Consider the following 27,973-nt stretch of genomic DNA (forward strand, 5'->3'; position numbering starts at 1 on the left):
GGAAATAGAAGTAAAATCGATCGCACTCACACAGCCATATGACTCCACGTGATTCTCATAACTTCACATTTCAAAACAATGCTACACTTATTCCACGAAGTTGGTCTATTTGTGTCGTTTCTGTTCAACGAGCTCTTGCTACTTCATGACACTCCACGCTTGGCCATCTTTACCTTCCTCGATTGAATCCGTTGAAGAACATTTCGCATATTGATACTTCTAAAGCTAATCACGTTGTACCATGTGATCATTGTCTGCTACCTAAGCAATTTGTTCCCGTAGATGAACAATTGCTAGAGATTACATTTGATGACGAAGTGGCTGAGCTCAATCCATCATTCAAGATATGAACATAGTTCTACATTCAAATTTGTGGGAGAAGTTTGAAAGCAAAACATTAGTTTCAGCTCAAATATTATATCGATGTTCGAGTCAATGACTAATTTTCCACCAAACAAAATCAATCGTGCTCATCCACCTACTGAGTTTAACTCATTACAATAAAGGGTCAAAGCTTCGTGCAAGGAAATAAGAAATGGAAAATATGACTCCCACCAGCAATCTCTTATCTTCCCTCTTTTTCTTCACACTCATACCTCTGTTTTCCAGAAACTCCATAGCAGACTATACCTTAAAACAAGGCCAATCCATTAACGATACCCAATCAATTGTTTCCGCCGCCGAGATATTTGAATTGGGATTCTTTAGTCAACCCCAAGCCACCAATTTGAAGTATTTAGCAATATGGTACAAGGGTGTCACTCCCAAAACTGTCGTTTGGGTGGCAAACAGAGATACCCCTGTTTTAAGCTCCTCTGCCACTTTAAACTTCAAAAGAGATGGAAATTTGGTTCTTATGAATCAAACAGGCGCAGCTTTTTGGTCGTCAAATTCGACAAAATCAATTCAAAATCCAATAGCTCAGCTGCTCGACACTGGAAATCTGGTTTTGAGAGATTCAAAATCAGAAGATTATGTGTGGCAGAGTTTTGATTATCCGACTGATACTCTGTTACCGGGCATGAAAATCGGGTGGGACTCCAAAACGGGTTTGAATCGAAAGCTAACATCATGGACAAGTTCAATCGATGTATCGTCGGGGGAATTCAGTTTTAGTCTCAACACAAATGGGCTTCCTCAATTCTTTGTTCATAAAGGAAACAAGACGATGTTTAGAGGTTGGCCTTGGTTCGATCATGATTTTGGGCAGAGTTATGGTAATGGATTCAATTACGATCTTGTCTTTGATGCTTCAACAGAGATATCCTTTTCATATAACGATTCAGCGCATAGCCGTACGAGAATTGTGATGGATTCAAGTGGGTCAATTCTTCGGCATGAATGGAACGATGTGGGAGAAAAATGGCGCAAAGCATACTCATTTGATGGAGCTGGCTGCAATGACTACGATTTGTGTGGGAATTTTGGTCTCTGTAATCCCGCAGTGACAACAAGTTGTGGTTGTTTATATGGGTTTGAACAAATATCAACAAAAAACTTGTCAAATGGGTGTGTTAGAAGGGATCCAAAGATCTGCGAAGCTGGAGATGGGTTTATGAAGATAAGCAAAGTGAAATGGCCTGATTCTACAGGGGATTCGGTGAACATGAAACTGGGTGTTAAAGATTGTGAGGCAGAGTGCTTGAAGGATTGCGGTTGTTTAGCGTATGGAACAGTGCAAATTCCTAAAATTGGGCTTGCCTGTGTCAATTGGTTTCACAAATTGGTTGATATTCGTTATGTTCCAGATGTTGGGTCGGGAGATGATATCTATGTGAGAGTTGCTGCTTCAGAATTAGGTATCTGCTTAATAATTTTGCATGAACAAAGCTGAGTTGGGTCTGATTCTTTTGCTCTGTTTTTGCATTTTGAAGAAGCGGCTGATGAAAAGCGTAGTGTTGCAGTGGTTGTTGCTGTGCCGATCGTATCAGTGATGGTCTTTTTGGGTTTGATTGGCGGTTGGATTTTCATTAGGAGAAGAGCTAGAGGTAAAGCCTTGTTCCTCCTCATTTTCACGACCATAAGCTTTGTTAGGAACCACGAATCTCCGCAATCGTATGATATTATCCATTGTGAGCTTCCCCTCGAATAAAGTACACTGTAAAATCTCCCTTGAGGTTTATGGATCCCTCAAACAGTCTCCCCTTAATCGAGACTAGACTCCTTCTCTGGAGTACTCGGACAAAGTATACCCTTTGTTCGACACTTGTCACTTTTGACTACACCTTCCCAACCCTAAAGTCTATGATGCCCTTGAACAACCTCCCCTTAATCGAGGCTCAACTCCTTCTTTGAAGTTTTTCAAACAAAGTACACCATTTGCTCAACACACGAGTCATTTTTTACTACACCTTCCCTCTCCTAAAGCCTATAGAACCCCGAACAGCCTATCTTTAATCGAGGTTTGACTCCTTCTCTGGAGTTCTTGAGCAGAGTACACCCTTTGTTTGACACTTGAAGATTCTATTGACATGGTTAAGTTAAGGGCATGGCTCTGATACCATGTTAGGAATCATGATTCTCCACAATGGTATGATATTGTCCAATTTGAGTATAAGCTCTCATTCCCAAAAGGCCTCATACCAATTCTTATAAACTCAGGATCATTCTCTAAATTAGCCCATATGGGACTCCCTCCCAACCATCCACGACTATATATATGCTCATTTCTATTACCATTTTTGTGAATTGTGGCCAAATCTCATGCAGGTAACCATGAAGTTCTTATAGTTCCTCCAATTCAAGAACATGAACTAGAGATACCCATTGGCGTTCTTGAGGCAGCTACTGAGAATTTCTCTGTTTTTAATAAGATAGGAGAGGGTGGTTTTGGGTCAGTTTACAAGGTGCTCTTTAAAACATTCTCTAATCTTCAATAAGTTCACGTTTTCTTTCGTTTAATACATGAAATTTCTTGCAGGGAAAGCTCCCAAATGGGCAAGAAATTGCAGTAAAAAAGCTAGCAGAAACATCAGGTCAAGGGTTGCAGGAGTTCAAAAACGAGGTCCTTTTCATTTCTCAGCTACAACATCGAAATCTTGTCAAGCTTCTTGGTTTTTGCATCCACAATGAACAAATTTTACTCATCTATGAGTATTTGCCTAACAAAAGTTTGGATTGTTTCATTTTTGGTTGGTATCAAGCAAACCTTCATTTACAATTACGTTTGATCTATCATATCATGACTGTTATATTTTAGATGATCAAAGACGTTCGTCGCTCACTTGGCCAAGAAGAATCGATATCATAATTGGCATAGCTCGAGGACTTCTGTATCTCCATCGAGATTCAAGGCTTCGGATCATACATAGAGATCTTAAAGCTGCGAATATTTTGTTAGACAATGAAATGAAACCGAAGATTTCTGACTTTGGTATGGCACGTATGTTTCGCGAAGATCAAACCGAAACAAAAACGAGGAGAGTTGTTGGAACTTAGTGAGTAACAAAGATTTTACCTTATTTTGTTTATATGTTCGTATTCTAACTATGTATAATGTGTTGGTATCTGTAGTGGCTATATGTCTCCTGAATATGTAATAGACGGTTATTTTTCAGTGAAGTCTGATGTTTTTAGCTTTGGAGTGATGGTTCTAGAAATCGTTAATGGTAAGAAGAACAAAGGGTTTTTTCATCCCGAGCATCAACTCAATCTTCTTGGACATGTAAGTACGATAAAACCGCGTTTTTTGTTTCTTTCTTTTCTTAGAATGATCTTGTCAATGGACTTGTTTTAGGCATGGAATCTTTGGAAGGAAGGAAGGAGCTTGGAATTAATAGATGTAATATTGGAGGATCAATTTGATGAACATGAAGCTTTAAGATGTATAAATATTGGGTTGTTATGTGTTCAAAGACGTCCAGAAGACAGGCCAATTATGTCGGCTGTGGTATCCATGTTGGAGAATGAGAACATGAGATTAATGGTTCCTGAACGACCTGGGTTCTATGAGGAAAGGTTCATAGAGACTGGTATTGATTCATCATTAAATGATCAACTGAGTTCTTCATCTAATAATGTCACTGTTACATTGCTTGATGGACGTTAAGGTGTTGGATTAATCGACCAAGTGACTATGTTTCTAACGATATTTGATTCATTATAGGTTGTTGATTTTATGTTTATCAGTTATGTTTTTTTTTTCTTTTTTCTTTCTATTGTTTAGTCAGCTTGGTTGGATTTGTATTTTTTACAAGAAAAATTTCTGTTTGTATACAAGGAAAATGACATGAGACAGCTACTTCATAAATATGATTGAATGCTATCGTAGACTTAGACTTTAAACTCTTTGGTAGTTGAAATTTGTGTGATCTCACATTGGTTGGAGAGAGGAACGAAGATTTTTTTTATAAGGGTGTGAAAATCCCTCCCTAGTAGATGCTTTTTAAAATTTGGAGGCTGACGACGATACGTAACGGATCAAAGTGAACAATATCTGTTAGCGGTGGGTTTGAGCTGTTACAAATGGTATCAGAGCTAGACACCGAACGATGGGTCAATGAGAACACTTGGGGCTTGGGCTGTTACAATTGGTAAAAAGGCCAGGCACTGGGTAGTGTGTCTGCGAGGATGTTGTGCCCTCAAAGGGGGTAGACCGTGAGATCTCACACATCGATTGGAGAGATGAACAAAACATTTATTATAAGAATTTCGGCGAGGACGTTGTGCCCCAAGGGGGTGGACCGTGAGATCTCACATTGATTGGAGAAGGGAACAAAACATTTCTTATAAGCATTTCAGCGAGGATGTTGTGCCCCCAAGGGGGTGGACCATGAGATCCCACATTGGTCGGAGAGGGGAACAAAACATTCTTTATAAGGGTGTCAACGAGAATGTTGTGCAATCAAAGGGATGGACCGTGAGATCCCACGTCTATTAGAGAAGGGAACAAAGTATTTCTTATAAGGGTGTCAACAAGGACGTTGTGCCCCTAAGTGAGTGGACTGTGAGATCCCACATCTGTTGGAGAGGGGAACAAAGACTGTGAGATCCCACATCTGTTGGAGAGGGGAACAAAACATTTCTTATAAAGGTGTTAGCGAGGACGTTTTGCCTCCAAGGGAGTGGACCATGAGAGAGGAAGAAAACATTTAATAAACACATTTTTAAATCGTGATAACCATCAAAACGGGGCTTAGGCGGTTACAAAATTCCATAAAAATTTGTTGCTTCGTATAACACGGATTGTATCAACACATCCTTGAATTTCATGTCATTTAGAACAACCTAAAGTTCATTCTTCCATCAAATAGTAGCTCGTTTATACACTCACATAACCAGAAACAGACTTAAAAGCAATTTGAATTGAAACGATTCAAAAGCAAAGTCATAAACTATTTATATAGTAGTTTGAGCTCATCCTTTCTTCACCAAATGTTACTCTTTCTATTATTTTGTCAAAGAAAACTACAGTATCTCAACCATACAAAACGATTGGGACTGAATAATAATCTAATTCTCACAGCTGTGTTCAAGATTGAATTTGACTTGGCTTGTTCTTCATCAAACAAAGTCATTCTAAACTAATGGTTAATTAATCTCAAGAACAGGAACAATGCACTGAATTATACTTAAAAAAGAACAAAGTCACTTCTTTGATATTCAGCTCAGTTTGTCAAGTCGAATCTCTTCTGCTGCTTCATGATGATTGTCAACTGTTATGCCTCTTACGGATCTTACCTCATCTTTATGACTTTTTCTCACTCGTAGAAGTTCTTCCTTAATTAATCTTAATTGTTTAAGGTAAGAGACAATTCAAGAAACCTTATAATACTCGAACAGATTCTAGAGTTATCTTCTTCATAGTAAACGGTGTGACAATGACGTTTCATTCAATCAATACTGGCCCCAAGGATTCAAGATGTTAAATTCAAAGTTGATATCTAAGTCAAAATGCTGAATGAAGCCATGGGAGAACTGATTTTCAGGTGCAAGCCTTCATCTTTTCTCTTTTTCTCGACGATCATAGCTCTGTTTTCAACAAAATCGTTAGCAATCGATAGCATAAAAGCAGGGGAATCCATTAATGGCAGTACCCAGATGTTAATTTCACCTGCAAACAAGTTTGTATTGGGAATATTCAATCCCCAGGGCTCTAAATTTCATTACTTGGGCATATGGTACAACAACATCCCACTAACTGTCGTGTGGGTCGCAAACAGAGACAACCCACTTGTAAATTCCTCTGCTCATTTAGTATTCAAAGGAGAAAACATTGTTCTTCTGAACAAAACAGGTGGGATTTTATGGACTTCCAATTCTCCACGATCAGTGAAAGAACGAGAGGTTCAGCTGTTAGATACAGGAAATTTGGTTTTAAGAGAAACAGAGTCTCAAGGTTATGTGTGGCAGAGTTTCGATTACCCGTCGGATACTCTGTTACCTGGGATGAAACTGGGTTGGGATTCGAAAACCGGCCTGAACCGAAAGTTAACGTCTTGGAAAAACCCAAATGATCCATCGTCTGGGGATTACACGTACAGTGTAGAAATGGATGGGCTTCCACAACTTGTAGTTCGTAAAGGGCCCATCATAACATTTCGGGGCGGCCCATGGTATGGTAAAAGGTTTAGTGGAAGTGGGGATCTCAAAGCAACAGCAATTTATGCGCCGAAGTTTGATTATAATGGTGATGAACACAGAGCGCTGTTTTCGTATGAGGCGAGGAACAATTTCTCTGTAAGATTGGTGCTGGGCGCGGCGGGGTTATTTCAGCAGCTGTATTGGGTGGATGATGGAGAATATTGGTACCCATTGTATACATTGCCTGGAGATGGGTGCGATGTGTATGGAATCTGTGGGGAATTTGGTGTTTGTACGTTTTCACTCACAGCAGAATGTGATTGTATGGATGGGTTTGAACCCAAATGGCCTGATGATTGGGAAATGTTTAGGCGTTCTGGTGGATGTGTTAGAAAGGACAATCGAACCTGTGGAAATGGCGAGGGGTTTAAACGAATTAGTAGTGTGAAATTTCCAGATTCTTCAGGGTATTTTGTGAATGTTAATATGAGCATTCAAGACTGTGAGGCGGCGTGTTTGAACGACTGTTCTTGCTTGGCTTATGGAATAATGGAGCTTCCAAATGGCGGCTATGGCTGTGTTACCTGGTTCCATAAACTTATGGATGTTAAATTTGTTGTTTATAATGGACAGGATCTCTATGTCAGAGTGGCTGCTTCAGAATTAGGTACAAAATTGCTATTATCTCTGACTCTCCATATAATACTGTCCATTTTGAGATATAATACTGTCCATTTTAAGCTACCCTCAAACATAGTAAATTATAGAGTCTCCCCTAAGACCTATCGAGGCCTCAAACAACCTCCTCTTAATCGAGGCGAGGCTCGACTCCTTATTTAGAATCCTCAAACAGGGGTTCGATACTTGAGTCACTTTTGATTACATCTTCGAGGGTCCCAACTTCTTTTTCGACATTTAAGGATTCTATTGACATGACTAAGTTAACCATGTTAGGAATCACGAATCTCTATAATGGTATGATATTGTCTACTTTGAGCATAAGCTCTCATGTTTTGCTTTTGAGTTTGGGCTTCCCAAAAAGACTTCGTACCAATGAAGATAGGTTTCTTACTTATAAATTCATGATCATTTTTTAAATTAGCCAACGTGTGACTCCCTCCCAACCAACCTCGACATCGACAGCTATAATTTATAACAATGCTTCATCTGCTGTAGATTCAACCAACAAGAAACTTAAGGTTGCTGTCAGTGTGTCTATGGCTTCATTTCTAGGCTTCTTGGGCTTTGTTATTTGCTTTATTCTTGGGCGTAGAAGAAAAGATAGAGGTAAGCAGTTTCTCTATTGCTTGATTGGTCTGTCATTTGTTCATGGCTCATATATATTTCTTTTTGTTGTCTCTAAATCTGGTAATAGGTAATGTGATCACTCCTGAGATCACTGCAGGTGAGATTCTAGCTCAAGAAAATGATGTTGAGATGCCAATCTATGATCTTACAATGATCGAGGCTGCCACGGATAATTTCTCCTTCTCGAATAAGATAGGTGAAGGCGGGTTTGGTCCTGTATACAAGGTAGTCTTTCTTACCAACGTCTTTATATTAAAACTCATTTCATAAACCAATAGTGTGAGATCCCACATCGATTGGATAGGGGAATGAAACATACTTTATAAGGGCGTGAAAACCTCTCCCTAGTAGACGTATTTTAAAACCTTGAGGGGAAGTTCGAAAGGAAAATCCCAAAAATGACAATATCTACTAGCGGTAGGCTTAGCTGTTATAAATGGTATTAGAGGCAGACACTGGACTGTGTGTTAACGAGGACGCTGAGCCCCAAGGGGGCGGACACAGGCGGTGTGCCAGCGAGGACGTTGGGCCCCAAAGAGGGTGAATTGTGAGATCCCCATGTCGATTGGAGAGGGGAACGAAACATTCGTTATAAGGGTGTGGAAACCTTTCCCTCGCAGACGCGTTTTAAAACCTTGAGGGGAAGCCCAGAAGGGAAAGCCAAGAAATGACAATATCTGCTAGCGGTAGGCTTGGGCTGTTACAAATGGTATCAGAGGCAAACACCGGACGGTGTGCCAACGAGGACGCTGAGTCCCAAGGGGTGGACACAGGCGGTGTGCCAGCGAGAACGTTGGGTCCCGAAGAGGGGTGGATTGTGAGATCCCACGTCGATTGGAGAGGGGAACGAAGTATTCTTTATAAGGGTGTGGAAACCTCTCCCTAGTAGATGCATTTTAAATCCTTGAGGAAAAGCCTCGTAAAAAAGTCCAAAAAGAACAATATCTGTTTTCGATGGGCTTGAGCGGTTACCATATTACTTACGTACGTATGCTATATATATTGTAGGGTAAGCTTTCATGTGGACAAGAGATTGCAATAAAGAGGCTGGCAGGGGGTTCTGGCCAAGGGCAAAACGAGTTTAAAAATGAAGTTACGTTGATTTCCCAACTTCAACATCGAAATCTTGTCAAGCTTCTTGGTTTTTGCATTCATAAGGAAGAAACATTACTGGTTTATGAATATATGCCAAACAAAAGCTTAGACCACTTCCTCTTCGGTGGGTACCAAACTTGTTCATCTCCCTGTGTCCTCTAGCAGAACAAATGTTCATTTTATCTTTCTAATTCATATCTTTCCCCTGATATAGATAACGAGAAGAGATATTTACTCAATTGGCAAAAGAGATTCGACATCATAATCGGGATATCTCGAGGACTTCTTTATCTCCACAGAGACTCGAGGCTAAGAATAATACATAGAGATCTCAAAGTAAGTAATATATTACTCGACAGTGAAATGAATCCGAAAATTTCAGACTTTGGCATGGCACGTATGTTTGGCGAAGATCAAACTATGGCAAAAACCAAAAGAGTTGTCGGTACTTAGTAAGTATTAAGACAATTTCACTCTGTGACAACATTTTTTCCATTCACGTTCTTTGTGAGTTATGAATCGGTTCAGTGGCTATATGTCTCCAGAATATGCACTCGACGGGTGTTTTTCATTGAAGTCTGACGTGTTTAGCTTCGGGGTCATTCTTTTGGAGATAGTTAGCGGTAAGAAGAATAGAGGGTTCTTCCATACCGATCATCAACTCAATCTTCTCGGACATGTAAGTATGAGTAACCAAACCGAAAAAAACGCTTCTCGAGCATGGAAACTAACTTCAAGCTGTGAAATCTTCAGGCATGGAAGCTTTGGGATGAAGGAAATGCTTTGGAGTTGATGGATACAGCATTGGAGAACAAATTCCAACCTTCTGAAGCACTACGATGCATTCAAATTGGTCTTTTGTGTGTTCAGCTGAGCCCTGATGACAGACCAACTATGTGGTCGGTGCTTTCGATGTTGGAGAGTGAAAACATGTTATCTTATCCTAAACAACCTGGGTTTTACACAGAGAGAATGTTTTCTAGGACTGATAAATCATTAGCTGAAGCCTCTACTTCCAATGAAGTGACAGTTACTTTGGTACATGGTCGTTAGTGAGTATTAAAGTCACTTTGTAAAGAGTACTCATTTTCATTTGCATTGCATTGTTCGAGTATCAAATGAACATGTTCTTAGCAGTTCAAGATGTCTGGAACGTAGGTGGAACTTAGGTAATGTGAGACAATTTTTCTTCTTTATTTCATCTTCGGGTTATTACAACCGTGGTACAAAAGATTAAACAGCAAATACTTGCGGCTAAAAGTTCATAAAGTCGAGTAAATTCTAGAACGTTCATGGATGTAAAGAATTAGTATGGATCTAGAATTTTCCAAAGGGTCAAAATAACCGATTTACCCTCTCGAGTTGGATCGATTTTTCAAAATTTTTACTATTTTCTTAAATTATCGAAATCTTTTTATGCGTCATTTCAAAATATAGTCTCTAAAACATTTATCGTATTTCTAAAAGCTCAACTAGCGTATAAACAAAAACAATTAAATTATTATTTTTATCATATAACATCCTCCCATCCTCGTATGTGAATTATATCTCCACTCTTTCATACAACATCGATTTCACAAGCTTCTCAAGCATTGGAAGTTTTTGATTTTCATCATAACCATATAAAATCGGAACAAATCTCGCAATATTCAAAGAAGTCTCGATGAATGCAAGAGAAAATGGACTCGACGATAAACATTCTCTATTGAGCTTCTTCCATGCATGCGAGATCAAATTGGCTATGTGTTGTCGTGAGCTCTCAATCGAAGCATCTTTATTGTCTTTCATGTAGTAATTCACATATGATCCATCATATCCGTCTTGATTCTCATCCTAAGTTCATAAAGAAAGCTAAACTCATCATGATCTATCAAGTTAGAGAAGAATATCGATTCATCGATTGATTTGTACGAACCTTGGCGCTTCCTAAGTCGTCTTGAAGCCTCAAGATTGTTGCGGTAGAAGAAATAATTTCTGGGTCGTTGTCTAAAAGCTTCACGGTTTCATGGTTTATTCTTTGTCCTAACAAGAAGAACGCATGCACTAACACTACGTGCACTCCACTGCTCACTGCTCCATTTCTTAGATACTCTTCGGCACTTGGTGAGTAACCAGAAACGAACCATTCACTTTCTACGAGGAATGCGTCGCAAAGCTTGGCCCACTACAAAAATAGTCAAAATAATGGATTAATATAAATAAATATTAACGAACACGAATTAGGTTAAGAATCATAGACCCTCCACACACGGGTCTCCACACATTTTGAGCGGTGAGATGTATTCCTTACTTATAAATCTATGATCATCTTCTTAATTAGCTAATGTGGGACTCTCTTCCAACAATCCTCCCCTCGAAAAAACTATACCATAGAGTCTCTCCTGAGAAATATGGTGCCCTCGAACAGTTTCCTCCTCTGAGGTCTATAGAGCCCTTGAATAGTCTCTCCTTAATCGAGGCTCGACTCCTTTCTCTAGACCCTTCAAACAAAGTACACCCTTTATTCGACCATTGAGTTACTTTTTACTACACTTTCGAGGCTCAAAACTTTTTTGTTTGACACTTGAGGATTCTATTTGATATAGCTAAGTTAAGGGCATGTCTTTAATACCATGTTAGGAATAACAAACCCTACTTACTAGTATCCTTGAATAAAGTACACCCTTCGTTCAACCCTTGAGCCACTTTTGACTACACCTCTGAGGCTCACAATTTTTTTGTTCGATACTTGAGAATTTTATTGACATGATTAAGTTAAGAGCATGACTCTGATACCATATTAGGAATTACGAACCCTCCACAACAGTATGGTATTATCCACTTTGAGCATAAGCTCTCCTGGTTCTGCTTTTATTTTCTCCAAAAGATCCCGTACTAATGGAAATGTATTCTTTACTGATAAACCCATGATTATCTTGGGACTTCCTCCCAACCGTCTTCAACAAATTAATGAGTTGAGTATGAATATAATTACCGATTTTTTTAAGGAGTTGATTGGATTCCAACCATGCTTCCTATGGATTTTACTGCTAATTTCATTTGTCATTTCATAGAGCGATTTGAAACAAATCCTCATACAGTCTGGTAGTGCTTCAGCCACCGTAAGATCCCATCTGCAGCAACAAATATGGGGAATAAGTTTTCAGTTCTCTTGAAATCAACATACAATGTATTTGAATTTGAATTTGAATTTGAATTTGAATTTGAGTTCATACCTTCTAACAGCTTCTGTGAACAGCTTAAGTTGGTCGAGCGAGGCGTAAACATCGAACATGTCGTCAATAAGATAGATAAAAGAGATGGGTTTTGAAAGTTCAACTCTTTCCTCAGAAAAGCATGGATCTGTGAAGCAAACTAACGAACAAATGTACCATTTAAGCGGTTGGTCCCTTGCAAATCCCAACACTTTGCCCAAACCTGTGTCTTTCCACCATCTAGAACCAACACGACATGAGTTTAACGTTAGTATAGGAGAACATAATTTGGTCGGTTAATTGTTAGGAATCATGATTCTATTCATCACATTAAATTAACTAATGTGGGACTCTTTTCCATTTATCTTTCTCTCGAACAAAGTACATTATAGAGCTTCCCTTGAAGCCTATGGAGCACTCGAACAACCTCCCATTAATTGAGGCTCGACTCTTTCTCTGGAGTCCTCGAACAAAGTATACCTTTTGTTCGATACTTGAGTCACTTTTGACTACACTTTCGAGACTCACTTCTTTGTTCGACATTTGAGGATTCTATTGACTAAGTTAAGGGCATGACTGTGATACCATGTTAGAAACCACGACTCTCCACAATAGTATGATATTATCCACTTTGAGCATAAGCTCTCATGGCTTTGTTTTAGGTTTCTCAAAAGATCTCATACCAATGGAGATATATTTCTTAAAACCCAGCCAATATGGGAACTCCCTCCCAACAATCCTCCCCTCGAACAAAGTACACTATAGAGCCTCCCCTGAAACCTATGGATTCCTCGAACATCCTCCTCTTAATCGAGCCTTGACTCCTTCTCTAGAGTTCTCAAACAAAGTACACTACTTGAGTCACTTTTGACACCTTTGAGGCTCACTTTTTTGTTGGATTGTTTTGACATGGCTAAGGTAAGGGCATGATTCTAATACCATGTTAGAAATCATTACTCTCCACAATAGTATGATATTATCCACTTTGAGCATAAGCTCTCATGGCTTTACTCTCAGCTTCTCCAAAAGGTCTCGTAACAATGGAGATATATTTCTTACTTATAAACTCATGATCATTCCCTAAACTAGCCAAGGTAGGACTCTCTCCCAACAATTCTCAACATTAATTTAGTTGAACTTACTGTGTGAACCGATAAAGTTCCCGACGACGCATGTCCTGGGCAACGCTGAAATCCATTTTGGCGACAAGTTGGAAATCATGGGTCCATCTATTCGTGTCCGGTAAATCCCCCATTCCAAAGTAATCCTTCACCATGAACTTAGAGAAGCTCGTATGATAAGGATTCGCCAAAGCTTTAGCAACATGGTTAGCTTTTTTACAATCAACATTGTTCATGACGTATTCACTCATGATTCGGGCGCTAAAAACTCGAGCTTCCTCGAGTATAGCTTCGTTTGGCATGCAAAATTGCGAAGCTTCAAACAAACTCATCACCCCATTGATATCATTCTCAAGCTCCTGCTTGAAATGGCCGTCCTCGTCCATGAAAGCCTCGAACATGTCTGATGGCACGAAGTAGCCACCTTGTCGGAGGAGTCGAAAGCGAAGAGCGACTTCATGAAGGTCGTGGTTTGCATAACCGACGTCGAGGTTGAGTGAGGCTGAGTAATGGCGTTGTAAAATAAGGTCGATCTCGGCTTGGAAACGGTAGGCAATGTCGAGACGGTGAGCCGTATCGATCAAGCTTAAAGCTTCCAATGGGTCATTTAGATCGCTCCATTTTGTTGGAAAGGGGTTTCGAGGAGGATTAATAGGGCGTTGCTGGATCTTTGTTTCCGCCATTAAGGGTTGAAGGAGAAGACAGCAAATTTAAATTTTGCTTTGGTTTGGTTTGGTTTTTTATGTGATGGATGGTTTGGTCTTTCCTCCTTATATAGAAAAATGAAGAGAGCTGTCGTTGTTTGAATGAACAAAAATATTAATAATTTAATATGTTCTTTAAGATTCTTTAATCAATGGTTGTTCGTTTTTTATTTTTTATTTTCAAATAAAGTATGAACTACAATAATTTTTGTTCAAAAGCTAAATCATATTTTTTTAAAATTTAAAATATACTTCTTTCGAAAATTACAATAAAATTATTGGGGTTGACATTGTTTGGAATCATGATTCTCCATGATGGTATGATATTGTCTACTTTGAGCATAAAGTCTCATGGTTTTGCTCTAATTATAAAAATAAGAAGTTAGTAAGTAGAGTAACCAGATTAATTTTAGGAGGAAGTTGGGTGACTTGTGCAATCTCGTGGGTAAATAATGATGAGATGAGATGCATGTTATTTCCACGACAAAAAATAATAAATGATTAAGGTTCATGTGTAAATCTTTTTTAGAAGAGAAAATCTAAAAAGGACAATATCGGCTAGTTGTGGGTTAAGACCGTTACGAATGGTATCAGAGCCACACACCGAATGGTGTGCCAACGAGAACACTGAGTGAAGAAGGGAGGTGGATTGTGAGATCCTACATAAATTGGAGAGAGGAACTTTCGGGGTGCACATCGGGCAGTGTGCCAGCGAGAACGCTGAGCCCCAAAGGGGATGGATTGTGAGATCTCACATCGATTGGAGAGGGAAGTGAGTGTCAGCAAGGGCACTGAGTCTCAAGGGGGATAGATTGTGAGATCTCACTATAGGGGAATGAAACATTTTTATTTTAAAACCCAAAAAGGAAAACCTATATCGGTGGGTTTGGCCTGTTATATCCTTACCTTTTATAAACATTTCAAAACTACTATTATAGTGTTTGACGAAAAATTAATGGTATACACATATAACACAGCTCAAGTTTACTGCTAGAGAGTAGATATTGTCTGTTTTGGCTAATTATGTATCGTTGTCAAACTCATGATTTTAAAATGCATAATGCTAGGGAGAGATATCCACACACTTATAAGACATATTTTGTTCTTCTCCCCAATTGACATGGAATAAACGTGGAATAAAAGCGATACTAACTATAAATACACATTTTTTTTTTTTTAGGACTCAATTATTAGTGGGTTATTTATGGAAAAACGACAGACAACTGGCACTGTCAGAGTACTGTCAGGTGGAAAAGAAAATGAATGGCTTTTAATTATATTATCAGTAAAAACAAAACGTGTCACAATCCGTGCATTTAAATTATTATATGAAAAAGAATAGAACACGATTTTATTATTTATCTTTTAAAAAATGATGAGAATTTAATATTATAAAAACAATTAAAAAAAAAAAAGAAAATAGCTTCCAAAGGTGGAACATTGACAAGTCTGAACACTTCCATTTCATTCCGTCTAAAAACACGGTGACCTATAAAAAATTTTAAAAATTAATAATATTCTTAAATTTTTCAAAAAAATTTAAAATTTTTAATAATAAGTTCTTATACTTAAAACAAAAATTAATATATATATATATATATATATTTTAAATATAATAGTATTTCAAAAATATTTTTTTAAGTTTTCATTAATTTTATTAATTTCCTTAAACTTATTAAATTTCTTGAAAAAATATATTTTTTTATTATTAATACCAAATTTTAAAAATATTCATCCACTTTAATAATAATATTAAAAAATTTTAAAATAATCTAAAAAACTTTTTTTTATTTTTTTTAAAATTAAAAAGGTGCTAATGATTTAAAAAAAATCAATAGTATTTTTAAAACACGGTTAAAAGTTATATTTTTGAAGTAATGTTAACGGTAAATATATTTTTTTAGACTTTTATAAAAATATAAAATTTAGTAGTATATATTTTTTAGGATTTAAATTTGAAAATTGACGGACACGAGATTTTAGAGATATTAATCTAACTATTCAGTGGTGCGTCAAAATTTTGGTTCGTTCTTCTATTATCAACGTCTAACTTATTTTCATTCATTAATACATATGTTCAAGTGTGAGATCCCAGATCGATTAAAGAAGAGAACAAGTATTTTTTTATAAAAATATGGAAATCTCCTACTAGTTGTGGGAATGAAGCATTATTTACAAGAGTGTAGAAATCTCTTCTTAATAGACGCATTTTAAAAACTGCGAGATTAACAGCGATGCATAATGAGTGAAACAGACAATATCTACTAACGATAAACTAAAACTCAATTAATTATTAAACATGTGACACAAGTGGTGTTGAATATTGTTGTTTGTTAGGAAGAGAGTGTGTCCATATGTTTGAACAATGTTTTGTAGGTACAAATTTGGCAGCCAAGCAAGACCATTCACCCCACCCACCACGAAAACGTTTGACATGACTCGTAAGAAAAATTAAAAGATCTAAAAATTATATTTCTTATCTAATAAATTCGTTGATTTTTTATTAAATAAATGTGAGGAATGTGTTCCGTTTCCCTCTCCGATCAATGTGTGATCTCATGGTCAACGTTCTCACTAACACACCACACGGTGTCGGTCTCTGATACCATTTGTAACAATTCAATCTCACCGTTAGTAAATATTGTTCAATTTGACTCATTAACATGTCACTATCAGCCTCATAATTTTAAAACACATCCAATAAGGAGAGGTTTCCGTACTCTTGAGGTGGGATCTCATAATACACCCCGTGAATGATAATATATCTCTATAGATATTGAGGACTTTTGAGTGAAACTAAAGTCAAATTCAGGAGTGTTTAAGCTGATTTTCTTATCAAAACGAATCAATATTTATCTCAACCGAAATATATATATATATATATATTTTTTTTTTAGTATATTAAAGAAAATAGTTGAAATTTTTGGCATCACAAAAATGAAATGACGTGGGTCACTATTCAACGCACACCATAAAATACTTATCAAATGGTGAAACCCGATCCAACTCACACCACAAAATTGATAAATGGTTATCGTAATGTCTTTAAAATTTCAAACCATGAAAGAAACACGACATTAGAAATTTAGAGCCGTGTTTAATTTCAATTCAAAAACAAAGGTTTGTGTGACCATCCAACCTCACCGCTAGTAGATATTATCTATTTTTGTCTGTTATATATCGTCGTCAGTCTCACAATTTTAAAACACGTTAGTTAAGTAGAAATTTTTACACTCTTATAAAAAAAATGTTTCGTTATCATCTCTAATCGATGTGAATTTTCACACCCGAACAAAAAAAAAATATATCGATATGTAAAAAAAAAATAATAATAATAAATATTTTAAAAGATTTGGGAGCTACTTTTCTTAAGATATTTAATTATAATTAAATAATATAACCATGTTGATATTCTTTGTCATATAATAATTTAAATGTAGGTTGGCTACACGTTTTTTCCCCCCCTTTTTTAGTGAAAAAAGAAATATATAATTAAAAGTAACGCATAATAAAATATTTTTCTCATTATATGATTTCAGCCGTTCATTTTTTTCCTACAAAATTTAATTAAATTTTATGATTTGATAAAATAATATTAAATAACTTTTTAAATAAAGTTTGTCTCTAAATATTTTAAAAGTATATTTGGTTTAAAAAATTAGTTGATAGTGAAATAACAAAAGATTGGTTAGAAATTTTTCGAATAAAATAGTGTTAAATCTTGTCCACTCTAAAATTTGAATTCTACGGTAGTGGGGTTATAATTTAACTCCATCACAAATTGATGAATAAAATCTCAACTTCGACAATCACGACTCAAGTTTCAAGATTGTCGGTATCTGAAAATGAGGTGTTACCTCCATAGGCTCCACACCAAGTGAGAGGACGACATGGTGAGTGTTAGTATGTTCATCATCTCTAAGAGGTTAGCTAGGGAGCCCACACACGATCAACGTCCTCTCACAAGATGGATCGTCCTTGCATGGTAATCTCTTACTACCCACTCAACGGGGAGATAACAGCATATAAAATAACTCGTATTCTGGTCATGCATATTCTCTTTATAGATTTGCATAATATATAAAACAGTATGCTTCTCGAAAATCTCAACACAGGGACATAACGGTAATTTTATCATAACATACATACACTACATACTCATCCAAAAACACCCTTTTGAAGTCTTTAACATGCATCATTTAACCACCTAGGGTAAGAAATACTCGCATGTAGCATGTCCTAGTGATCCCAACAAGTATTAGTTGCCTAAAGTTCGTGTGATTACTTATAAAAAATCCAGAAAGTCTTGGCTATGAAAATTAATGAAGCTGCCTATGTATCACTGTCAATACAATTACTTTTACCATATAGCAATGCCAAACAACAAACTACAGTTTCAACTTTTCTTTTCTTGCTAATTATGTTTGTTCTTCACCCATTCTTCTCTCTTTTTCCCCCTTTTCTTTCCCATGGACCTAAAACAGTTGATATTTTAATAACCATTGATTTGAGGTCTAGAGGATGACCCCATAAGCCGAGAAAAAGGCATCTGAGACCGTCCTGGGAGGTTGCTTTGACTGGGAACCCTATCGGCCACGTTTGAATCCGAAACCGACCTAGAGAAGGCTTGAGCCAGCTCAAGTGCTGAAGCTACTTTCCCAGGACGCACGTCGGTAGAGTTCGAGGCAGGTTTTGGCTGCTGCTCAACAGGCTTGCGCCATGTCTCTGGAGAAGGTGGCCGCTCAAGCTGCTGCTGCTGCTGTCTTTCAGTGTCTCGATCCCTCCTTCGATTATCAGAGAAATTCCTCCTTTGCATCTCTGGATCTGCCCTGTTATCCCTTCTCTCACCTTCCTTACCCTGCCCTGTTTTTCCAGTTCGATGCACAGGAACTGGGGGCCCTTGAACCCTTTCAGTTCTTGAAATGTTTTCTTCAATCCTTCGGACAACAAAAAGTAGGGCATGAACAGTTATGTATCGTATAAGAAACTAAAGAAAAGTAAAAATTAATTTATTCGAAGACAGCTACGAAAACTTTCTTTTTCCTAATCCATTTCTACTTTGTTTTTAGTTTGGGTATATAGAGAGTAATACATTCAAAGAAAGGTTCATTACCTTCCGGAATTTTGAACAAGATCATGGTTGTTATTAGTGGTGTTATCAACCCCCCGTTCCTTCAGAACCTGAGAAAATGATAGTGGTATTAACAGGAAGTTGAGGCCACAGAGAAGAGGGGGATCTGAGATGTCGGCAAACGCCAATAAAGAACAGGCAGGACACTATAAATACCCCTATTCTTTCAAAAGTTGACAGACTTCAAAACTAGCTTTGGAGTAGAATAACTGGTTAGAATGTTGAAGGAAAAGTTGACGTCTTTAATAGCATTCTTTTCCAACTTCATTGTCACCATGTCGATTTTTTATCCAATATCATGATGGATTTCTACTCAAAATGCAGTTTTGAAACAAGGTCACTGAGTAATGTTGCAACTTATGATAAATAGTGGTATTTTTTAAACATGAAGCAAAATTCAAGGGTATTCTTTATAATTTAGCTCATAATTTGTTATCTAATAACCGCACAGAACCCATCATAATTACAAGTAGCGGACAAACCCAAAAACTAAAGATTTAACTGACCTGCTCCCGTGGGCGAGCACCACCAAACACAGAAATCCTGCACACGGAAGAGACATTTACCTTCTATGAGCAAGGTAATTGCCACTAAAAAATCCCCCAATTTTAAGCAGAAAAGCCCAAGTTGTACCAAAATTTTAGAGACAAGGAATATATAAAAATATATAAACTACTCCCCTCCAGAAATGCAGAGAGGTTATGTCTTCTGGTACATACCAAAAGTTCGATATTACAAGAGCTCATTTTTGCCCATGGAGTTTACAATTTAAGATTCAAACGTTACCTTTTAGAAGTGAGCCCACTAGCTAAGCGAACAAAAACATGAACTTGTTTACTATTTCAGTTTTACAAGAAATCCACCACTAAGGTTTAGATTTGATCCGAAATGAAAAATGAGCCTATGACCCAACATCTTCAACAAATTCCAAATATTTTTTTCAAGTTCCCTCTTTTCTTTTAGTTGGTGTGCTCCTATTCAACTCATAGCCCCAATATGCCTTGTTGCCCAGACAAGGGATATATCATTAAAAAACAACCCAGGTAATCCACCCACATAATTTGAAAACTTAACATTTTGTATTACGTTCAACAATTCAAATGTTGTTAAACTTCACTGACAACAAAACAGAAGATGACTCGAAGGTCAATTGCATATGGACAGCCGTAGATACACTTCATGACATTTTTTTCATCCCAATCCAAAGTTCTTGATTTTTTTAAGTGCATACTTTATTCAGCTAAGATGTACATCCACACATCAATGAAATTTGAAAATGCTCATATAAACAAAGAAAACCCAATAGGGAAATGGGGGAACGCTGATGAAACAACCTATAGTGGTGATCATGGAAGCAAAAGATTAACTAATGCATTTGATGTATTTGACTAGTTTGTTTTATATACCGAGATAAGACGCAAGCAAAACTAAAATTAAACAAATAGTTTCCTATTGTTTCAACAGTATGCATCTTCAAAATGGGTAAGATTTAGAAATAGAAAACAAAGTAGAATATTGTCAAAAGTTGCCAAGTTCGCATTACAGACCTGCCTCTCCCCCTACTTCCCTCCAGTTGTTCAATGGGTTGTGACCGGGGCTTCAGGTTCAATTTTGGACGATCAATTCCTTCCTTCCCACTCTCAGAACCAGCTGAACTAGGTTTCAAATAATTTGAATTTCCATGCACTTCATTCACATTTTCAGCAGAAACAGCATCAGGAATCATCTGCATTCGAATAACCATGTAACAAGGATGAGTAATTGAAATGTAAAATCTGAAGCAAAATGTATGGAATCATAAATGAACTGTCCATACCTGCTTGTTATCAGTAACAATGGGTTCTGAACCTGCTAATGGCTTTGTTCTTGGAAGTAATTTCAACTTTGGGCGTTCCGATACTACTGGACCCCCGCCAGCCATTTGATTAGGCTCAGAATGCTGAACTACAGAAACATCCATTTTAGAAGATCTATCTTTAACAGCATGATATTTAGCAACTACAACCCTATCACGCTCGGAAAAATCTTGTCTATTTCCCTCAGTTCCATCATCTATGTCCAGTTGTCTTCCTGCATGCCTAGCTAATGAAGCATCACGAAGTTCCCTACCATACAATACATCAACCCTGTCAAAGGAACTACCATAACCCTTTGACTGAACTTTAATATCTGGTTCAGAAGATGCGACAACGACCACATCAGTTTGATAACCGACAGATGTTTGTGACTGCCATCTCCCTGAAGACACCTTTTCGAGAGCACTAGCATGAGCAAGCTTTGAGACAGCGCTAGGTCCAGCCCACGCAGAATGAGAATGTTCTTTAACCACAGAAACCACCTCCTTCCTTACTTGCCATGCATTTGGATGAGCCCCAGAAAAAGCCATCCCGCTGCCTCCACCTGAATTCTGAGGAGCAACACCTGAGTGGAGCGCTTCACCAACTCTCCCTGCGTACGAATTTACTGCACCAGAAGTTGGAAACTGCGACATTGGAGCCATCCTCTGCCTCCCACTTGATTCATAGTCAGGCTTTAACTCTGAACGACTAGGAAGAACCCTAATGCTCTCATCACTGATAGTTCGACGTGGAGGTGTTACACCGCCCAGAGGCTTCCTTTCATCCTCATCGAAATTTCGGCCAATATGTGCAGCAGGAGCGAGAAATGGAGTTTTGTCATCAAAATGACTGATTGCCGGAGATGAATGCGGCCTAGACCGATGGTCCGACCTGTTCATTGGATTTCCCCACGATGTAGGGCGATCGAAACTAGTCCGATCTGAAGGTCTGACGGTTCTTCAAAAAGAGAAAAAAAAAAAAGTGAAATCAGTCCATCGCACTTGCATCGGAATTGATTCAACAAACCAAAAAGAAACATAGTAAGCAGGATCAAGGAGGTTATAAAACTCGGATCTAGTTCTTCAATCCAAACTCGCATTGAGAAATGAACATACAATCTATAAGACAAAATCAAATAAACACCACTTCCGCACAGAACCGAAATCAAAGTAAAGGGTATTGCAAAAGCAATAAAACGAAAATAATAATCAAGGTTAATCGAGACATACACTCCAGGAGCAGACGGGAGAGGCAGATCATTAGGGATAGAACCTCCATGGAAATCCTTGAGCGTCATAGTATTACCACTCCCTTTCTTCTTCGACATCGTTCCAAATAGAACCCTAATTTCTTCTCAGTTTCTTCACGTTCTTCTGGTAGATGAATTGACAGAGATTTAAGTAGCAGAAAAAACGGAGAAGAAAGAAAAGAGAAGGAAAAGAAAGCCCGCAAATCGCTAGAGATGAATGGGTGTTATCGCACAAATTTAGCGTATCTCTCTGATGATTGAACTGCAGGTGCGGCTTCCCCTTTACCTTCTCACTGCTCTCTCCCTCGCTCGCGGACCAGAGACGATCGCCTTCTTTCTTCTCTCGTCGTTAGATTGGTCAAGCTTCTGTGACTCGCCGCCTCCTACACAGTTATCGACCGTCCATCGGCCCAACAGAGATTACTCCTTATGGCTGCGGCCCAATTTTGTGGCTCAGATTTTCTTGCTTAGGCCCAAGCCCAACATCTTTTGAGCTCTTTCCTCAAAAGTCCACCGCATCAAAAAGATTTTAAATATATAAAAAACATTAAAGTTTGATTTCCATTTATTTTTATTATTCCAATTTTGTTCTTTTTTATTTAATTGTATCAACCATATATTGTTTGTTTGCCGACTCAATAATTTAAGTCATTTCAATTATAATAATAATATACCTATCATTACTCCAACAAAACAAAAAAAAAAAAAAAAAAAAAAAAAAACATTTTAAGTATATATTACTCTACCAACATTTATTTAAAATATAATTTAATAGAAAGATATCATTATTTTTTATCAATTTTTCGAATGATATTATGGTTGTTAACTATATTCATTATTATCATTAACCTCAAGCGGAAAATTAGTGTCTATCAAGCAAAAATCTGACGACGGCTTACCCTATGGCAAATGTCAATGTTGGATGAAAATCCCATAGTCATGACGCTTATATTCAAAGTGAATAATACCATTCCATTGTGAAAATCGTGTTTATCTAACAAAGTATTCTGAGCTTAGAAGACATAGTCAAAAAATGACTAAGACTCCAAAAGAAAAGAAGTCGAGCCTCGAGCCTCGATTAAGAGGAGACATACTTTGTTCGAGAGGAAGAACAAAACTATGAAAGCTTATGCTCAAAGTGGACAATATCATATACCATTGTGGAAAGTAGTGGTTCCTAACCAGCAATTTGAACTCACACTCGTGTCTTTCATTAGGTGTAGCGTCAAATTTCATCTCATTGGAGTTTTTAAAAAAAACAAAATTTATTTATTGACAGAGATCCTTACAAAAGTAGTTTTTGAATTGAGCATTTTAAGCACCAAAACACACTGCAACAATACGATCTTGAACATAAATCTCTGGAGTTTAAAAGTAGGCGGAACCAAGAACGGAGGAGTGATTTTTACCCAGGTTGCGGCCCCGAAGGCACTCAAGTTCCATAACTTGGGAGTGATCCACAAAGAGATTCACCTAATTACAGGGGAAACAAGAAAGTGTTATCAGTCATGGAGTAAAGGAATGTGATGCAACCGTATGAAGGTATTGTTTTCATACCTTTGAGCTGTATTGATTGATAAACCACTCCAATGTTTTGGGATTCGATGCTTCAAACATCGTTTTCTCTAGGCCAAGACGTCCAATGATCTTGGCAATAATGTCTGCTCGAAGAGAATCAGTGTGTTTACTGACATCGTCTGCATCGATCATTATCATGTCTGCCCCAGCTTCTAGGCATCTCTCAGCCCTTCTGATCAAAAGATCAACATCCTCTACCAGTTCTGCAAGTTATCGTGATAAAGACTCAAGATTTAAAAGTAATAACCATAGGGATCATGTTGAGGATTATTCAGAGAGGAGTCCTACCGAGGCTAATTAATGGGTTAATCATGAGTTTATAAACATTGATCATGAGTTTATAAATAAAGAATTACATCTTCATTGGTATGAGGCCTTTTGGAGAAACCAAAAGCAAAACTACGAGAGCTTATACTCAAAGTGAATAATATTATACTATTGTGGAGGGGTCCATGATTCCTAACCGATCATTACTTGTCAATGGAAGTTAAACTAGTTGAATGGCCTTGAGAGATTCAGAGAGGGTACCAACAGTCCAACACCAACAAAGAGGCTTTATATGTTTGAAGCAAGTGATATATATTGCACTTACTGCACCATGAGCAATAGCATTGATTCCACACTCTTTATATCCATCACCCATTAAAGGTTATGAAATGGACCCAATTTCATGAGTCAAGCATGCAAAAGTAAAATAGAACTAGAGCAACTATTATGAACAACAGTTTCATCTCTAGTAAATTGCAAGCCAAGAGAGAATCACCACATCAAGAGTTATGTAGCAGGATCAAATGCCAGCATGATGAACCCAAGAACAACTTAGAGCAATCAAGAGTCATCATCTTACAAATGACAAATTTAAAGAAATCAAAGTGTATCAGGCTGGTTTTTTCACAATCCAAAAGTAATCAAGATAAAACCAAGAACAATTTAGAGCAATCAAGAGTGATCATCTCACAAATGACAAATTTAAAGCAATCAAGATGTGTATCAGGCTGGTTTTTTCACAATCCAAAAGTAATCAAGATGAAACCAAGAACAATTTAGAGCAATCAAGAGTGATCATCTCACAAATGACAAATTTAAAGCAATCAAGATGTGTATCAGGCTGGTTTTTTCACAATCCAAAAGTAATCAAGATGAAACCAAGAACAATTTAGAGCAATCAAGAGTGATCGTCTTACAAATGACAAATTTAGAGCAATCAAGAGTGATCATCTTACAAATGACAAATTTAAAGCAATCAACATGAATATCGGGCTGGTTTTTTCACAATCCAAAAGTAATCAAGATGAAACCAAGAACAATTTAGATCAATCAAGAGTGATCATCTCACAAATGACAAATTTAAAGCAATCAAGATGTGTATCAGGCTGGTTTTTTCACAATCCACAAGTAATCAAGATGAAACCAAGAACATTTTAGAGCAATCAAGAGTGATCGTCTTACAAATGACAAATTTAGAGCAATCAAGAGTGATCATCTTACAAATGACAAATTTAAAGCAATCAACATGTGTATCGGGCTGGTTTTTTCACAATCCAANAGTAATCAAGATGAAACCAAGAACAATTTAGAGCAATCAAGAGTGATCATCTCACAAATGACAAATTTAAAGCAATCAAGATGTGTATCAGGCTGGTTTTTTCACAATCCAAAAGTAATCAAGATGAAACCAAGAACAATTTAGAGCAATCAAGAGTGATCATCTCACAAATGACAAATTTAAAGCAATCAAGATGTGTATCAGGCTGGTTTTTTCACAACCCAAAAGTAATCAAGATGAAACCAAGAACAATTTAGAGCAATCAAGAGTGATCATCTCACAAATAACAAATTTAGAGCAATCAAGATGTGTATCAGGCTGGTTTTTTCACAATCCAAAAGTAATCAAGATGAAACCAAGAACAATTTAGAGCAATCAAGAGTGATCATCCCACAAATGACAAATTTAAAGCAATCAAGATGTGTATCAGGCTGGTTTTTTCACAATCCAAAAGTAATCAAGATGAAACCAAGAACAATTTAGAGCAATCAAGAGAGATCATCTTACAAATGACAAATTTAAAGCAATCAAGATGTATATCAGGCTGGTTTTTTCACAATCCAAAAGTAATCAAGATGAAACCAAGAACAATTTAGAGAAATCAAGAGTGATCATCTTACAAATGAAAAATTTAAATCAATCAACATGTGTATCGGGCTGGTTTTTTTCACAATCCAAAAGTAAGTCCTAGCCCTAGAATAAAGAAATCGAACAGATTTGCAATTGAAAGCTTACCAGAAGATCGAGGTCTTGGAACAATATAAGCTCCAAATGCTCGATCGCCAGCGGGAATGTCCGACTTATTGAACTTCACTGCAAATTGAGGCTTAGCCCTAAGGCCACCGTTCTTAATCAAGCGCACATATCTCAGAAGAGTTTCTTCAGGAACTTCAAGTGAGTCTACGTTAAGCTCAATAGTATCAAATCCCATGAGCTTGCATTCCTAGAGACACCATGCTCCTAATTATCACTTCAACTTGGATCACAAAACAAAAATCAAGAAGATTGGCATTCCTCTTATTCTCACCTCCACATACTCTTTGAAACCCGACGGACCTTTGCGAAGTAAATGCTCCGCCCAGTCACCCGTACTGACATAAATGTCATGTCGATGAGCCATTTCCGTCACCTCTTTCACAAACTCCCTCGGCAACAGGCTGTGTGAACCTCCGGAGAACTTTAATCCATCAACAAATTGACCCATCGACTCGAAAATTTCCTTCATAACATCAATTTTTGCAATCATATTAAAGAAACAGCGATCAATAAGCCGAAATCATCTTCCAGTACAGCCTAAGCATCACGCGTGTTCGATTTCAAACATAAAGCGTAGAATCAAAGAACAAGATATATAACGTACGAACCTGAATCACATTTTGGCTAGAGAGAGTGTAATGGGGACTTCTCATCTCTGTAACTCCACATCGCCGAGGCTTCTCCGGTCGATCTTCATCCCCAGCGAAGGTCTTCCACCAATAAGCAGACATTTCCTCCAAGGGAGTGATGTTTGAATCAGAACCAGAGTAATTCTCCCATCTCCTTCCTCGGAAATTTTGGGCATATTTACAGACATTTGCTCCACTTTTTCCATCTGTCATTTTGGAAAGTTTTAGAAACTTCGATCTCTTTCTAGAAAAATTTGTTGATGTTGAGTTGAATGACTGTCACCTATGTCGGTCACGACCTCATGTATTTATAGTATATAATGAAGATTACATTCTAAATTATAGATTTAGTAACAAACATTTGTTACCAAATCAACAAATAAATCACTCCATTATCTTACTATATAAAATATGATTTATACTGAGATTCTGTCCACTTAAATTAATAAATAAAAAAAAATCTCAAACAATATTTATAATTTTAAAAAAATTAAAAAATATTTTTAAATGAATTGGTTAATATTGGGTGCTAAAATTATGGTTCAACTTAAAAAATATTTCAAAAATAATCTTTTTTTTTTCAATTTTTTAAAATTTCTTAAAAATACTTTAAATTTTTTTAAAAAAATATTTAAAAATATTCCTACATTTCAAAAAAATAATATTAAAAAATTTAGAGATAAACTATAACGGGTTAATGGATAGTTTTCGTCCATGATAAAAAAATTGAATTTTCATTATTTAAAATTTTCATGTATATTTTTAAATATAATAATAAAATACAAGTATTTTTTAATTTAAAAATATATATATATTAATAAAATCCTATTAAAATACTATTAAAAATTAATATTTTTAAAATATAGTATAAACATTTTATCCAAAACTAACTATGATATTTTTTTAGATAAAGTATAAAGTTTATGAATATTTTTATTAATTTAATCGTTTCGATGGGTTTATTTTGTTCATATTAACTTGAATAAATAATTCAAACAATGTCAACCGAGAAGATTGTTAGGATATAGAGTCTGATGCTTAATCTGCTTAATTAGATATACATTTTGAAGATATTTGGTAAAGATAGATAGAGATATATCTGTTAGATTATATATGGTGTAAGCTATATTTAGTGCTATGAAAATGTACTTCTCTCTTCTCTATATTCTCTTAAATACCTGAAGTAATCAATCATCACCAATCAAGGATTGGGAAAATCAATGGAGTCATTAAACAAGTTTCGCAACTAATATAGAAATCAAAATCAGCTGAAGTTAGCCAAAATAGAGAATCGATCAAGTA

General features: G+C 36.8%; 5 protein-coding genes across 9 annotated transcripts; 2 read left to right on the plus strand and 3 right to left on the minus strand.

The window, feature by feature from the left end:
* The first annotated feature begins 535 nt into the window (after positions 1–535).
* Positions 536–4,245, plus strand: LOC111490089 (receptor-like serine/threonine-protein kinase SD1-8). 2 transcript variants are annotated; one of them, XM_023138569.1, is made up of 7 exons: positions 536–1,799; positions 1,875–1,988; positions 2,710–2,846; positions 2,921–3,131; positions 3,200–3,437; positions 3,514–3,664; positions 3,737–4,245. In XM_023138569.1, exons 1-7 carry the CDS (start codon positions 536–538, stop codon positions 4,046–4,048), a joined length of 2,427 nt encoding a protein of 808 aa, XP_022994337.1. In that variant the 3' UTR covers positions 4,049–4,245. The 2 variants fall into 2 exon arrangements, with proteins under 2 accessions (XP_022994337.1, XP_022994338.1); XM_023138570.1 differs by lacking the exon at positions 3,737–4,245 and having other exon boundaries at positions 3,558–3,640.
* Positions 4,246–5,907: 1,662 nt separating this feature from the next.
* Positions 5,908–10,098, plus strand: LOC111490090 (G-type lectin S-receptor-like serine/threonine-protein kinase At4g27290). 2 transcript variants are annotated; one of them, XM_023138571.1, is made up of 7 exons: positions 5,908–7,189; positions 7,699–7,809; positions 7,928–8,055; positions 8,839–9,049; positions 9,140–9,377; positions 9,454–9,604; positions 9,679–10,098. In XM_023138571.1, exons 1-7 carry the CDS (start codon positions 5,908–5,910, stop codon positions 9,976–9,978), a joined length of 2,421 nt encoding a protein of 806 aa, XP_022994339.1. In that variant the 3' UTR covers positions 9,979–10,098. The 2 variants fall into 2 exon arrangements, with proteins under 2 accessions (XP_022994339.1, XP_022994340.1); XM_023138572.1 differs by lacking the exon at positions 9,679–10,098 and having other exon boundaries at positions 7,898–8,055; positions 9,471–9,547.
* Positions 10,099–10,421: 323 nt separating this feature from the next.
* On the minus strand, positions 10,422–13,950 carry LOC111490118 ((3S,6E)-nerolidol synthase 1). The gene is made up of 5 exons (XM_023138616.1): positions 13,262–13,950; positions 12,141–12,359; positions 11,900–12,038; positions 10,841–11,089; positions 10,422–10,758 (listed from the first exon to the last, which is right to left on the minus strand). The coding sequence occupies exons 1-5, from the start codon at positions 13,921–13,923 to the stop codon at positions 10,468–10,470; spliced, it is 1,560 nt and encodes a 519-aa protein (XP_022994384.1). The 5' UTR covers positions 13,924–13,950; the 3' UTR covers positions 10,422–10,467.
* A 4,286-nt stretch (positions 13,951–18,236) lies between these two features.
* LOC111490104 lies at positions 18,237–22,531 on the minus strand. Of its 3 annotated transcripts, none has more exons than XM_023138594.1 (7): positions 22,449–22,531; positions 22,143–22,286; positions 20,892–21,870; positions 20,623–20,801; positions 19,582–19,618; positions 19,058–19,125; positions 18,237–18,881 (listed from the first exon to the last, which is right to left on the minus strand). In XM_023138594.1, the coding sequence occupies exons 2-7, from the start codon at positions 22,238–22,240 to the stop codon at positions 18,437–18,439; spliced, it is 1,806 nt and encodes a 601-aa protein (XP_022994362.1). In that variant the 5' UTR covers positions 22,241–22,286; positions 22,449–22,531; the 3' UTR covers positions 18,237–18,436. The 3 variants fall into 3 exon arrangements, with proteins under 3 accessions (XP_022994362.1, XP_022994361.1, XP_022994360.1); XM_023138593.1 differs by having other exon boundaries at positions 22,396–22,517; XM_023138592.1 differs by having other exon boundaries at positions 22,143–22,514.
* An 877-nt stretch (positions 22,532–23,408) lies between these two features.
* LOC111490151 (protein HEAT-STRESS-ASSOCIATED 32) lies at positions 23,409–26,884 on the minus strand. The gene is made up of 5 exons (XM_023138661.1): positions 26,651–26,884; positions 26,314–26,505; positions 26,022–26,229; positions 23,720–23,943; positions 23,409–23,635 (listed from the first exon to the last, which is right to left on the minus strand). Exons 1-5 carry the CDS (start codon positions 26,882–26,884, stop codon positions 23,531–23,533), a joined length of 963 nt encoding a protein of 320 aa, XP_022994429.1. The 3' UTR covers positions 23,409–23,530.
* Between the last annotated feature and the right edge of the window lie 1,089 nt (positions 26,885–27,973).

Source organism: Cucurbita maxima, unplaced genomic scaffold, assembly GCF_002738345.1.
Source record: "Cucurbita maxima cultivar Rimu unplaced genomic scaffold, Cmax_1.0 Cma_Scf00015, whole genome shotgun sequence".
In the NCBI taxonomy this organism is placed as follows: Eukaryota; Viridiplantae; Streptophyta; class Magnoliopsida; order Cucurbitales; family Cucurbitaceae; genus Cucurbita; species Cucurbita maxima.

Bases quoted from the DNA above. Each gene is read 5' to 3' on its own strand.
- LOC111490089 (XM_023138569.1), top strand. From the start codon at position 536: ATGGAAAATATGACTCCCACCAGCAATCTCTTATCTTCCCTCTTTTTC. The intron at 1,800-1,874 runs GTATCTGCTTAA...TGCATTTTGAAG, and splicing joins AGTTGCTGCTTCAGAATTAG to AAGCGGCTGATGAAAAGCGT. The intron at 3,665-3,736 runs GTAAGTACGATA...GACTTGTTTTAG, and splicing joins AACTCAATCTTCTTGGACAT to GCATGGAATCTTTGGAAGGA.
- LOC111490090 (XM_023138571.1), top strand. From the start codon at position 5,908: ATGGGAGAACTGATTTTCAGGTGCAAGCCTTCATCTTTTCTCTTTTTC. The intron at 7,190-7,698 runs GTACAAAATTGC...CATCTGCTGTAG, and splicing joins AGTGGCTGCTTCAGAATTAG to ATTCAACCAACAAGAAACTT. The intron at 8,056-8,838 runs GTAGTCTTTCTT...TATATATTGTAG, and splicing joins GGTTTGGTCCTGTATACAAG to GGTAAGCTTTCATGTGGACA.
- LOC111490118 (XM_023138616.1), bottom strand. From the start codon at position 13,923: ATGGCGGAAACAAAGATCCAGCAACGCCCTATTAATCCTCCTCGAAAC. The intron at 11,090-11,899 runs GTAATTATATTC...CTATTTTTGTAG, and splicing joins TCAACTCCTTAAAAAAATCG to TGGGCCAAGCTTTGCGACGC. The intron at 10,759-10,840 runs GTTCGTACAAAT...TTATGAACTTAG, and splicing joins ACGACTTAGGAAGCGCCAAG to GATGAGAATCAAGACGGATA.
- LOC111490104 (XM_023138594.1), bottom strand. From the start codon at position 22,240: ATGTCGAAGAAGAAAGGGAGTGGTAATACTATGACGCTCAAGGATTTC. The intron at 20,802-20,891 runs GTATGGACAGTT...ATTCGAATGCAG, and splicing joins TTGTTACTGATAACAAGCAG to ATGATTCCTGATGCTGTTTC. The intron at 18,882-19,057 runs GTAATGAACCTT...TGTTGTCCGAAG, and splicing joins CTTGTTCAAAATTCCGGAAG to GATTGAAGAAAACATTTCAA.
- LOC111490151 (XM_023138661.1), bottom strand. From the start codon at position 26,884: ATGACAGATGGAAAAAGTGGAGCAAATGTCTGTAAATATGCCCAAAAT. The intron at 26,506-26,650 runs GTTCGTACGTTA...GATGTTATGAAG, and splicing joins CTAGCCAAAATGTGATTCAG to GAAATTTTCGAGTCGATGGG. The intron at 23,636-23,719 runs GTATGAAAACAA...CCCTGTAATTAG, and splicing joins TCAATCAATACAGCTCAAAG to GTGAATCTCTTTGTGGATCA.